Source organism: Poeciliopsis prolifica, unplaced genomic scaffold, assembly GCF_027474105.1.
Source record: "Poeciliopsis prolifica strain line A6 unplaced genomic scaffold, Auburn_PproV2 SCAFFOLD212, whole genome shotgun sequence".
NCBI classification, from domain to species: Eukaryota; Metazoa; Chordata; class Actinopteri; order Cyprinodontiformes; family Poeciliidae; genus Poeciliopsis; species Poeciliopsis prolifica.
The window spans coordinates 101413-114756 of record NW_026562587.1 but is presented as its reverse complement, the minus strand read 5'-3'; the positions used below and the strand labels follow the sequence as shown (position 1 = coordinate 114756).

Sequence of the window (13344 nt, the reverse complement as noted above, 5' to 3'; positions counted from 1 at the left end):
GCCCAGGTGAGCCGGCACCGCCCAGGTGAGCCGGCACCGCCCAGGTGAGCCTGGAGACACTTGCTGTCCTCAAAGGACAAATACTGCTTTACAAATGAAAAGGTTGCTTTGAGTTTTAGTTTTATTAAGTTTCAAAAACAAACTTCATGGTCCCAATTTAGCTCCATAAATACCTCAATAAATAACGCACTAAACCCTTTGATCATTTTCATGAAAGAATTTCATTTAAAGTATTCAAAGTGGAATACAGGTATGTATTTTAGAGTCACAGGCTGCAGATGTTGGGATTGAAAGAATAGAATTGAACTTTACTGTCTTTGCACTGTCACATGTACAAAGCAACGAAATGTAGTTTGCATCTATCCAGAAATTCTATACAGGATATAAATATTTCTAAACAATAATACTGATGTGATAAATAAATGTTTTGTATAAATATGAGAGCTATGTACATATTATACAAATTGCACAGATTATACGGAAAATAATATATATATGTTTTATAATTAGTTGTTTAAAAAGTGATCTACAATAGTGATCTATAACAGTGATCAATAGCAGTGATCAATAGCGGACCACAGCGTCAGGTCAGCCAAACAGCATGATGACTGCAGCAGCAGCACGATGACTGCAGCAGCAGCACGATGACTGCAGCAGCATGATGACTGCAGCAGCATGATGACTGCAGCAGCAGCATGATGACTGCAGCAGCAGCATGATGACTGCAGCAGCATGATGACTGCAGCAGCAGCTCCAGATAACCACAGCCAGGCTGGAAACCAGTCCGAGGAGAAAGTTCTGACTGGTACCAGTTGAAATTCTGAAGGTGGTTGAGTCCGATCCGGACCGAACCCAGACCAGCATCGGGAACCTGCAGGGGGCGCCAGCTTTTGGTCTTTTACTCTGAAAAGCCGCAGCCGAAGTTGTGTCGCGCTCTAGGGAGACGTCACTTCCGCTTGTCCTATTGCGATGGACACTCAGAAGGTAAGACTCGGACGGCTGAGACCCAAATGGACCAGCGGTTCCGACCCAGACTGTGAAATCAGCTGCAAGCCGTTAGCTGCTAGCCGTTAGCTGCTAGCCGTTAGCTTCCCTTCCCACGGCGAGCTCTGGACAGACCGGAAACGGATTAGCTGTTTCCTCCGGCAAAACAATCAATCCGCAACAATCAGCTGATCTGGTAACCATGGCAACCTGATCGGAGAGGATCAGGAGGGGAAAGTGACGTGGTTCATTAGAATCGATCAGAAGATCCCGTCAGGTTAGGTCTGGGCTTTAACTAGGCCGTTGTAGATCCTGGATTGTTGATCTGCTGCTGTAAATCAAGAGAGAAGAAAATACATTTAATTTCTCCTTGGATCAATAAAGTATTTCTGAATTAGTGTCACAAACATCTGGAGTGGGCAGCTGCTCCACCTGGAGGCCAGGTGAGTTGGTGATCTGAACCTGTCTTTCCAACAGGAAGCTCTGCGCCGCATCATCACCACGTTGGCCAATAAGAATGAAGAGCTCCAGCATTTCCTGGAGTCAGTTAACAGCACTCGGACGGGCCTGCAGGTCAGCAGCTCATTGGCTGAGCGAGAGCAGGGGGAGGGGCTTCAATGGAATTCTACCTGTTTCTAAGTCGTTCTATGAATGAACTGTCCAATCAGGAGGAGTCCTGCAAGGTGATGTCAGAGCTGGAGGCGGAGCTGGAGAAGCTTTCCTCCACCCTGGAGGAAAGAGGAACTCAGCTCCGTGACATCATCAAAGAGGAGAAGCTAAGGAAGGAGGCGGAGCTTCAGGTATGATGTCATCGTTGTGGTAGTTTCCTGTTGTCAACATAATCAAACCGTTTGGCTGCCATGGTTCCCAGCGGCAGCTGTCCGAGGGGAAGGCCGCCCTGCTGTCCTGCCAGGAGCTGCTGGAGTTCGCCAACCAGTCGCTGACCATTACCAACGAAGAAGAGTTTCTGACGGTTAGAAACATTTTCACTTCCTGTTAGCAAACTGTAAACTGGACTCAGCTGCTCCCCCAGTGGACAGATTAGGGAGGGCGGACAATTTATCACAGAGGCCAGATTTTATTCTTCGCTATTTGTATAAACACACAAGTGGGGGCCGGGTCAGGCCCGCGCACTGCATGTTGGACAACCTACACTGGAGCACACTCACTCAAACACACATCAGGAGAAAGCAGAGTGGGCGGGGCTACCTGCTGGCTGCTGAGTGCTGAAGGTTCCCATCATCATCAAGTTTATTTCACCCAAAACAAATTGTGATCAAAGAAAACATGTCAATAAACTTCTTGCATTGGAACAGCCATACAAACACAAACAGAACAGAAACAGGTAGAGGAGGGGGGACAGTGGCGCAGACAGAACCGCAGACTGTTGGTCGGCTCCACGGCGCCGCAGGAAGACAAGAAAACTTCCTACTAATGAGGATTACTGTTTAATATTTCTGTTTTTGTTTTGCTCTCAGGCAGCCAAGCAGATCAAAGAGCGGTAGGTTGCACCTCGTCTCACTTCCTGTTTGGTCTCACTTCCTGTTTGGTCTCACTTCCTGTTTGGTCTGACTTCCTGTTTGGTCTCACTTCCTGTTTGGTCTCACTTCCTGTTTGGTCGCCATGTTTTGTTTAGTCGCTCAGTCGTCTCTTTGTTTCTTCTTTGTTTTCACTTCCTTTTTGTAAAACTAACTGCTTCCTGTGATTAAAGCTCGGATCTGCATGCTAACATGCTAACCCCTACTAACACTTAGCCACCTGTCGGCTCCGCCCCCTGCTGTTGCCAGGGTAACAATGGCTCCCGCGTTCCGGATGGCCACTCGGCCCGCGGTGTCAGAAACATGTCGCAGTTTACTGTCGACTTCTCTGGCGAGAAGGCGGGGCTTCTGCGCCTTAACTTCCTGCCAGGTCAGAAGCCACGCCCCTCAGGTCGCCATGGAAGCAGCAGTGATGGTTTCCTTATGGGGAGTTTGTTTTCAGTTCCCAGAGCTCCAGAGATCGACGTCTCCAGCTGCGTCGTCCGTGACAACAGCATCACTGTCGCCTGGCGACCAAGCGACGGTGACGGACCAATCGAGCGCTACGATCTGGAGCATCGCAAGGCAAACCGCGGCGGCGCCCCGAGAGCCGCGGGGGAGGCCGGCTGGGAGAAGATCAGTGACATCACAGACACTCAGGTGACCCTCTCAGGTGAGACGCTCAGGTGAGACGCTCAGGTGAGACGCTCAGGTGAGACGCTCAGGTGAGACGCTCAGGTGAGACGCTCAGGTGAGACGCTCAGGTGAGACGCTCCTCCAGATGTGATGTCACTCGGTCTTGTTGCCTAGCAATAACGCCTCCGTTTCCAGGTCTGAAGTTCGATACGCCGTTCGTCGTATTCCGAGTCCGGGCGCGAAACAAGGCCGCCGCCGGAGACTTCTCTGAGCCCGTTGCCATGGAAACCAAAGGTAACACAGCAGACGGGACAGGAGCTCTGAACCCTCTCTGAGACTTTCTTCTTCTGTGGTTTTGGCAGCGTTTACCTTTGGCTTTGACGCGGCGACGGCTCACGCTGAGCTCAAGATCCAGGGCGACACGGTCATATGGGAGCCCCAGGGGGTCAAAGGTCATGACGCACGTCTCAAGGGCAAAGAGAATAAAAACAGGTGAGGAAGAGAAACGCTTCACTTGCCCCGCCCACTGCCAGTAGCCCCGCCCACTGCCAGTAGCCCCGCCCACTGCCAGTAACCCCGCCCACTGCCAGTAGCCCCGCCCACTGCCAGTAACCCCGCCCACTGCCAGTAGCCCCGCCCACTGCCAGTAGCCCCGCCCCTCAAGCAGATGCTGTCATTTACAGTTTACGTCGCTGCACCTGTTCAGGTGTGATGACATCACAGCCTCAAGGCCATAATGTTGTGTCTGGTTGGAAGTTGTTCCTCTGCTGCTGTGACCTCTGACCTTTCTGTCCCTCTTCAGTCTCCGTCCCGCCTCCTCTGCCTTCCAGGTAGTCACTGTTATCACCCACATGTTGCCTAGCAACCGCCAATCACTCTCCCCATCCACCATGTCCTTCATGCAGACAATCACATCACTGACATCACCGCTGACATCACCGCTGACATCACCGCTGTGATAGATTCGTTGCAGTAATGGTTCTGTGAGGTTAAAAGTTAAAGGTCATGACCCCAGCTGTGGTCGGTATCCATCTCAGCGTTTCTGTTCTCGTCATCTTCCTGCCGCATCATCGCTTTGGCTCGACCTCATTGGCTGTTTTCGCTGCGGCGTTTCCTCTCTGCTAACATCTGCTTCCTTCTGATTGGTCAGCAGCCGGAGCGCCACTCCGTCGCCCAATAAGACAGCAGGAAGTCGAGGCGGACGCGAGCGATTCGCTGGGGAGTCCTACACCGTGCTGGGTGCTGCAACTACACCTTTTACTTTAACTAGGCCTTGGTTGGACGTAAGGCTTTTATTTGGTAATTGTAGGTCAAGTTAAGTTTGTGTTTCTGTCTCCTAGGCGACCAGGAGATCAATGGAGGCTGTAATTACTGGGAGCTCCGCCCCCTTGCTGACTGGAAGTCGCTCAGTGTGGGCGTGGCCTACCGGGGCAGCTTAGGACGCTTCGACCAATTAGGGAAGAGCTCCACCTCCTGGTGTCTCTACGCCAGCCAATGGCTGCAGAGCGCGCTGGCAGCCAAACATGGCAACCGAGCGAAGGCCTTGGATTGGCCGTTGCCGCAGCGAATTGGTGTTTACTGCGACCATGACAACGGTCTGCTGAGTCGCCATGACAACATATGACCTTCAGAATAAAATCCAGAAGCTGTTTTACAGCTGATGATGTCATCGCTCTTCCTCCTCCTCCTCTTCCTCAGGAGAGCTGATCTTCATCGACGTCGATCGGCTTCTTCGCCTGCTGCACGTCTTCAGGAACCGCTTCCTGCAGCCGCTCGTCCCGGCCTTCACCGTGAGTACTATAGTACTACTATAGTACTATAGTAGTACTATAGTACTACTATAGTAGTAGTATAGTACTATAGTAGTATAGTACTATAGTGCTACTATAGTAGTACTATAGTAGTATAGTAGTACTATAGTAGTACTATAGTAGTACTATAGAGTACTATAGTAGTATATAGTGCTATATAGTACAGCAGTACTACAGTACTATATAGTACTGCAGTACTGCAGCAGTAGTAAAACAACATTGCCAGTACTACTGGGTACTACAGCTACTGTAGTACTCAGTAGTACTGACTGTAGTACCCAGTAGTACTGACTGTAGTACTCAGTAGTACTGACTGTAGTACCCAGTAGTACTGACTGTAGTACCCAGTAGTACTGACTGTAGTAATGTGTGTTCCAGGTGTGGTGCGGGGGAATCTCCGTGGGAACGGGCCTGCAGGTGCCGAGCTTCATGGGAAACTTTGTGTCGTCCAATCACAGCACGGCAGCGGATCAATCACTCTGATTAATATTTTTCATTTTATATTAATGATAGAAAATATTTCTAGAAGCGTCTTGTAGAGGAAATTATCATCTCTGCAGATTTGATGGATTTGCTCAGACTTTTATTGTGAAGTACTTAGGAAAATCAGCGGATCAACACCCTGACCTTTCACATTAAAAGCATTGATATGATGCAGTCGCTCTGATGGTTTCATTGGTTTTCACTAGTAATTCTGACTTGCTGCTGCTGCCATTAAAGGAAAAAGGCTTTTATTGTGATTGGTGTCAGAAAGAGACAGGAAGTGATGTCACCCCAGATTCACGGCCCAGTCAAAGTCCAGACCTGCTGGGAGACATCAGCAGAACCAGACGGGTCAGAACCAGCAGGGCTCTGATTGGCTGCATGGCAACTAGTTATTCATAAATAATTTCCAACTTATCTGTAAATAAAATGGAAGTTATTATAAATTATGACTTATTTCCATAAATTAGTCCAAAGTAATGTATGAAGGTTTTTATGAATACATAAAAATGTAAACTTATTTTCAGGCCTGGTTCTGGTTCTGGTTCTCATCCAGTGAGTCTGGGTTGGTTGGGAGAACTGGGCCCAGTATGGACACAAATGGGTCACATTTGCTGGATAATAAATAACTTTAATTTCCACAAACAGCAGAAGGATGAGACTACGGAGCCCCACAAGGGACATGCAGGACGTCCCTCTAAAGTAGCGATCAGTTCGTTCATCAGTTCGTTCATCAGTTCATTCATCAGTTCATCAGTTCATTCATCAGTTCATTCATCAGTTCGTTCATCAGTTCATTCATCAGTTCATCAGTTCATTCATCAGTTCATTCATCAGTTCATCAGTTCGTTCATCAGTTCATTCATGACACCTGCTGCTGGAATGTGAGGATTATGTCAGGTTTCTCCATGTATGTTAATATTTGGTTGCTAAATATGTGAAGTTTTCCATCTTTTTCTTTGGGACAGAAATTCATATCAGACTGTGTTCAAAATGTAAAAGCTGAACAGGCTGAAGGTTTTCCTCTCTTTCCATCCATAAACAGAAACTTCCTGTAAGAAGGAAAGAAATGAAAATACATCCAAACTATTTGCTCTATTTCTGGGTTATTGTCAGGATGACATCTGGAGGCGTCTTTGCGAATAAAACTGTTTTTTTTCTCTTCATACAAAAACTCAGCCTGTCTCACTCGATCAAAGCGTTGCATTCAATGACATTAAGGAAATATCAGCACCAAGGATCAAGACACACAAAACCAAGTTCTGAAGGAATGAACGAACTGATAAGTCCAGGTGTCTCTGAGTGTCTCCAGGTGTGTCCAGGTGTCTCTGAGTGTCTCTGGGTGTGTCCAGGTCTCTCTGAGTGTCTCTGGATGTCTCTGAGTGTCTCCAAGTGTCTCTGAGTGTCTCTGGGTGTGTCCAGGTGTCTCCGGGTGTGTCCAGGTCTCTCTGAGTGTCTCCAGATGTCTCTGAGTGTCTCCGGGTGTGTCCAGGTCTCTCTGAGTGTCTCTGGTGTCTTCAGGTGTGTCCAGGTGTCTCTGAGTGTCTTCAGGTGGCTCTGAGTGTCTCCAGGTCTCTCTGAGTGTCTCTGGGTGTCTTCAGGTGTGTCCAGGTGTCTCTGAGTGTCTTCAGGTGGGTCTGAGTGTCTCCAGGTGTGTCCAGGTCTCTCTGAGTGTCTCCAGGTGTCTCTGGGTGTGTCCAGGTCTCTCTGAGTGTCTCTGGGTGTGTCCAGGTGTCTCCAGGTGTGTCCAGGTCTCTCTGAGTGTCTCTGGGTGTCTCTGAGTGTCTCCAGGTCTCTCTGAGTGTCTCTGGGTGTCTCTGAGTGTCTCCAGGTGTGTCCCCAGTTCTCGTGTTGTTTGTGTTGCAGTTCTGGTTGGGTCAGAGCAGAACTTTGTTGCAGCTTGTAGAACTCTGTAATGTCTCACATTGAAACATTTCAGTCTCACGTTTCAGGCTTTCCTCTAACAGCTTCTTGCTTTTTGACCCAGTCGGGCCTCCATATCTTTTCTACTTTGGAGTGAAGTCGTAGAACACAGGGTCAAAGTTCAGTCCTCAAAGTGTCCTGCAGTTTTTAGATGAACCACTGGGACAAAACGCTGGAATGAAACGTCTTCATGACCTCCTGGTGTGGATCGGTTCTCCAGAACCTCGATGACTCATTATTCTGTCCAGGAGCATCTAAAGGCTGCTGGTCCCCCAGTGGCCCCCAGTGACCCCCAGTGACCCCCAGTGACCCCCAGAACCTGTTGTAGAAATATTCCCACCTGAAGCTAGAAGATGAGACAAAAAATAATACAAAATCAGAACAATTTATAATTCACACATCAGATCTCATAAAGATCTGCTGGTCATGGTGACCCCACGCTGGTTATGGTGACCCCACGCTGGTCATGGTGACCCCACGCTGGTCATGGTGACCCCCACGCTGGTCAGTCTGTTTGCCGTAAACACAGCAAAACTGAATGTTTTTTGGTTTTTCTGGCCACAATAGAATAAAAATAACTTTAAGTAGAAATTATTATAAACAACATTTTTGGGAAAAAAGTCATTGATTTCAATGATTGCGATGCAAAATGATGATTAAAAGCCACTTCCCCAAACCCATCGAGTTCGGTTCCGGTTCCGATGACAACAGGAAGCTGTCATCGGAATGCGGAGCGTCACGTGACGCTCCGCATTGTGACGCAGATCAGCTGACTGCAGAGGAAGCTGCATCCTTCTCACGACCTTCATCGTTTCGCTGACTTTCTGCGGTTCCGTTCCCGGTTCTGTTCCCGGTTCCGTCCCGGTTCGGCCCGGTTCCGACCCCGCCATGGCGAGTCAGTCTCAGGGGATCCAGCAGCTGCTGCAGGCCGAGAAACGAGCGGCAGAGAAGGTGACGGAGGCCCGGAAACGTGAGTAAAACTTTCGGTCCGCTGAGGGGCTGCAGCGTTTGGGTCAGAGCCGAACCCGGTACCGGGCAGCGGGGCTCGGTGCCGGGGTCTCGGGTGGGTCTGGTTGGACCCGTTTGGACCCGCTAGGACCGATCAGTGGACTCCTTCAGGTGGTCGCTGCAGAACTCGGTGATAAAACCAGCGCATTTAACTTTTATCATCAGCTGCGCGGTCGGAACCGGAACATTTTACCGAACCGGAACCGGTTTCTGAAACGAAAAAGTACCCTTGCTTCGTCGGCTCACAGTTTATGCAGTTCTGTCCGGTTCTGGAGGGTATTCTGCACTGAACCATCCGTGCTCTTGGACTGAGACATGGGCCGAACTACCAGAACCGGATCGGTTCGGCTCGGTCCATCGGAAGGGCCCAGTCAGGACGGTAGAGGTTCCTGTCCGGTTCCCTCTGATGATGACATCACGTGATGTCCTGGGATTGGCTGGTTCGGTAAGCAGGGCTCGGTTCCGACCCAGTTGAGTTGATGCAGAGGTTCTGAATGGAGAACCGGAACCTGCTGAGGAATCCATGACGGTTATTTTACTCACCAACTATTTAAAGGACTTTTATTTTGGTGCTCAGGAAGTTTGTTTGAACATTTCCTCTGGCTCACTGACCCAGTTCTACTGGGCCGGAACCGCAGACCGGACCGGGTCTTTTGAGGAAAAATGAAACTGTTGGTTGGCTTGAAGCTGCTGTGGTTCTGGTTCTGGTTCTGGTTCTGAGGGTTTTGTTCTGTGTGCAGGGAAGAACCGGCGCCTGAAGCAGGCCAAAGAGGAGGCGCAGGCCGAGATCGAGCAGTACCGTCTGCAGCGCGAGAAGGAGTTCAAGACCAAGGAGGCGGCGGTGAGCTGGTCCTGACCCGGTTCTGACCCGGTTATGATCTGGACCTGACCCGGTTCTGACCCGGTTCTGATCTGGTCCTGACCCGGTTCTGATCTGGTTCTGACCGGGTTCTGACCCGGTTCTGATCTGGACCTGACCCGGTTATGATCTGGACCTGACCCGGTTCTGACCCGGTTATGATCTGGACCTGACCCGGTTATGATCTGGACCTGACCCGGTTCTGACCGGGTTCTGACCCGGTTCTGATCTGGACCTGACCCGGTTCTGACCCGGTTCTGATCTGGACCTGACCCGGTTCTGATCTGGTCCTGACCCGGTTCTGATCTGGACCTGACCCGGTTCTGATCTGGTCCTGACCCGGTTCTGATCTGGACCTGACCCGGTTCTGATCTGGTTCTGACCGGGTTCTGACCCGGTTCTGATCTGGACCTGACCCGGTTCTGATCTGGACCTGACCCGGTTCTGACCGGTTCTGATCTGGTCCTGACCCGGTTCTGACCCGGTTCTGATCTGGACCTGACCCGGTTATGATCTGGTTCTGACCGGGTTCTGACCCGGTTCTGATCTGGACCTGACCCGGTTCTGACCCGGTTCTGATCTGGACCTGACCCGGTTCTGATCTGGTCCTGACCCGGTTCTGATCTGGACCTGACCCGGTTCTGATCTGGTCCTGACCGGTTCTGATCTGGACCTGACCCGGTTCTGATCTGGTTCTGACCGGGTTCTGACCCGGTTCTGATCTGGACCTGACCCGGTTCTGATCTGGACCTGACCCGGTTCTGACCGGGTTCTGATCTGGTCCTGACCCGGTTCTGACCCGGTTCTGATCTGGTCCTGAACCGGTTCTGATCTGGACCTGACCCGGTTCTGACCGGGTTCTGACCCGGTTCTGACCGGGTTCTGACCCGGTTCTGATCTGGACCTGACCCGGTTCTGACCCGGTTCTGATCTGGACCTGACCCGGTTCTGACCCGGTTCTGATCTGGACCTGACCCGGTTCTGATCTGGTCCTGACCCGGTTCTGATCTGGACCTGACCCGGTTCTGATCTGGTCCTGACCCGGTTCTGATCTGGACCTGACCCGGTTCTGATCTGGTTCTGACCGGGTTCTGACCCGGTTCTGATCTGGACCTGACCCGGTTCTGATCTGGACCTGACCCGGTTCTGACCGGTTCTGATCTGGTCCTGACCCGGTTCTGACCCGGTTCTGATCTGGACCTGACCCGGTTATGATCTGGTTCTGACCGGGTTCTGACCCGGTTCTGATCTGGACCTGACCCGGTTCTGACCCGGTTCTGATCTGGACCTGACCCGGTTCTGATCTGGTCCTGACCCGGTTCTGATCTGGACCTGACCCGGTTCTGATCTGGTCCTGACCCGGTTCTGATCTGGTTCTGACCGGGTTCTGACCCGGTTCTGATCTGGACCTGACCCGGTTCTGATCTGGACCTGACCCGGTTCTGACCGGTTCTGATCTGGTCCTGACCCGGTTCTGACCCGGTTCTGATCTGGTCCTGAACCGGTTCTGATCTGGTCCTGAACCGGTTCTGATCTGGTCCTGACCCGGTTCTGATCTGGTCCTGACCCGGTTCTGACCCGGTTATGATCTGGACCTGACCCGGTTCTGACCCGGTTCTGATCTGGTCCTGACCCGGTTCTGATCTGGTTCTGACCGGGTTCTGACCCGGTTCTGATCTGGACCTGACCCATTGGTTTTTAACTTGTTTGACCTCTGACCCTCTCAGGCCCTCGGTTCCCATGGTAACAGCGCCGTGGAGGTGGACCGCGACACGGCGGAGAGGATGGCTCGCATCCAGGACAGTTACCGCGGTAACCGTGAGACGGTGCTGAACGAGCTGCTGCGGCGGATCTGCGACATCCAGCCGGAGTTTCACGCCAACTACCGCGTGGCCGGCTGAGGGGGCGGGGCTTCCGCTGCCCTGAGGGGGCGGGGCTTCCGCTGCCCTGAGGGGGCGGGGCTTCCGCTGCCCTGAGGGGGCGGGGCTTCCGCTGCCCTGAGGGGGCGGGGCTTCCGCTGCCCTGAGGGGCGGGGCTTAGTGTTGCTGTTCCTGTGCTGTTTACAAAGTATTTGTACTTCAAAATAAAGTTTGTTTCTTCTGGAATTTAACAAAATAAAAGTCTGGTAATCCAGCCAATCACGTGACAGAATCTCCTGATATGAGGAACACCTGATTGGCTGGAGAAGACACTCTTATTGTGAAACTCTGCTATTACAACAATGTTTTCCTGTTTGTGACCATGTGACTTTGTGTTGATTGTGATGATGGAACATTAAAGTGAATCTGATTGGCTCAATGTGCATCATGACGTTCCCCAGTTTCCTGGTTTTCACTTTCTGTTTCCAGTCCTGATGAGATGAGATGGGTGTCAGCGACCCCGCGGCTCGTCAGCGACCCGCGGCTCGTCAGCGACCCGCGGCTCGTCAGCGACCCGCGGCTCGTCAGCGACCCGCGGCTCGTCAGCGACCCCGGCTCCCACACATTTCAAAATGTTTGAAAAAGATGAGTGTGGGAAATATGTTTTTGTTGTACTTTGGTTTCTGTTGGAGGACAAACATGACAATCATTCTTAACGTTTTCATAAACACAACATTTCAAGAAAGATTTGGGTCGCAGGCTGTGGCAGGCAGAAAGTTGAGCTAACAACCCACGGTGTGGTGGACTGAGGAGACATCGTCCAGTGTTGGACCCTGCAGGTTTGTCCCATAAAGCGTCATGCAGGATAAAGAGCTCAGCTTCCTGCCGGACTGCAGCGGTTCGGTGCAAAGTGTCGTTTTTGTGCCTGAGACATCCGGGGTGTGGAAGACATTTCACACCTGCCTTTGGCACATATATTTAGGAACAAGGCGGCTGTTTCATGCATCATTAGTGAGTTTTTTTCTCCATATATTTAACGACATTCATGTTTTTGTTGCTCATTGGCATTTCCACACAAATCAAACAAACTGCAGCCATTTCATTTCATATACTTTTATTTTGTAGCTGCAGGTTGTTTTGTTGCTCTCCGTTTAATGCCCAGATCAGCGGCACGTGAAGCCCGTTTCATTCCATTTCGGTCCATTCCGTTTAGTTTCGTTCCATTCCGTTTCGTTTCGTTCCGTTTAGTTCCGTTTCGTTCCGTTCCATTCCGTTTCGTTCCATTCCGTTTCGTTCCATTCCGTTTCGTTCCATTCCGTTTCGTTCCATTCCGTTTTGTTCCGTTTCGTTCCGTTCCGTTTCATTCCATTCCGTTTCGTTCCATTCCGTTTCGTTCCGTTCCGTTTCGTTCCATTCCGTTTCGTTCCATTCCGTTTCGTTTCGTTCCATTCCGTTTCGTTCCATTCCGTTTCGTTTCGTTCCATTCCGTTTTGTTCCGTTTCGTTCCATTCCGCTTCGTTCCGTTGAGTTCGTTCCGTTCTGTTTTGTTCCATTCCATTTCGGTCCATTCCGTTTCGTTCCATTTCGGTCCATTCCGTTTCGTTCCATTCCGTTTCGTTCCATTCCGTTTTGTTCCGTTTCGTTCCATTCCGCTTCGTTCCGTTGAGTTCGTTCCGTTCCGTTTTGTTCCATTCCATTTCGGTCCATTCCGTTTCGTTCCATTTCGGTCCATTCCGTTTCGTTCCATTCCGTTTTGTTCCGTTTCGTTCCATTCCGTTTTGTTCCGTTTCGTTTCGTTCCATTCCGTTCCGTTTCGTTCCATTCCGCTTCGTTCCGTTGAGTTCGTTCCGTTGAGTTCGTTCCGTTCCGTTTTGTTCCATTCCGTTTCGTTCTGTTTCGTTCCATTCCGTTTTGTTCCGTACCGTTCCGTTTCGTTCCGTTCCGTTCCGTTTTGTTCCGTTCCGTTTTGTTCCGTTCCGTTTTGTTCCGTACCGTTTCGTTCCGTTCCGTTTCGTTGCTGTTCTACCCTAACCCTAACTTACCGTGATTATTTACTGTCGTTATGCAAAATGCATTTGGAGCAGATTTTCCAAAAGAAAAAAAATACTTTTTCCTGTTGATCTTCATCATAAAAATGACATTAAAAGAAAATTAGATTTCTTTATTTCATTTCTTTAATTTTATCAATGCAACGAAACATAAACATTAATCTTGTAATGGGAGCTAAACTTAAAGCGCCGTCGTACAACAGAGTCACGTGGTGC

The 13344-nt window shown here is 50.4% G+C and overlaps 2 protein-coding genes across 2 annotated transcripts; both read left to right on the top strand.

Annotated features, from left to right (window-relative positions):
• The first annotated feature begins 762 nt into the window (after positions 1-762).
• LOC129356965 (FSD1-like protein) lies at positions 763-5601 on the top strand. The gene is given in 14 exon segments (XM_055026499.1): positions 763-984; positions 1462-1557; positions 1653-1784; positions 1856-1957; positions 2463-2485; positions 2772-2818; positions 2821-2892; positions 2965-3174; positions 3333-3431; positions 3500-3629; positions 4288-4376; positions 4478-4732; positions 4836-4927; positions 5327-5601. Coding segments are annotated over 14 exon segments (1467 nt in total). The 5' UTR covers positions 763-969; the 3' UTR covers positions 5432-5601.
• Positions 5602-8090: 2489 nt separating this feature from the next.
• On the top strand, positions 8091-11523 carry LOC129356959 (V-type proton ATPase subunit G 1-like). The gene is made up of 3 exons (XM_055026493.1): positions 8091-8324; positions 9103-9203; positions 10949-11523. Exons 1-3 carry the CDS (start codon positions 8243-8245, stop codon positions 11120-11122), a joined length of 357 nt encoding a protein of 118 aa, XP_054882468.1. The 5' UTR covers positions 8091-8242; the 3' UTR covers positions 11123-11523.
• The last annotated feature ends 1821 nt before the right edge of the window (positions 11524-13344 follow it).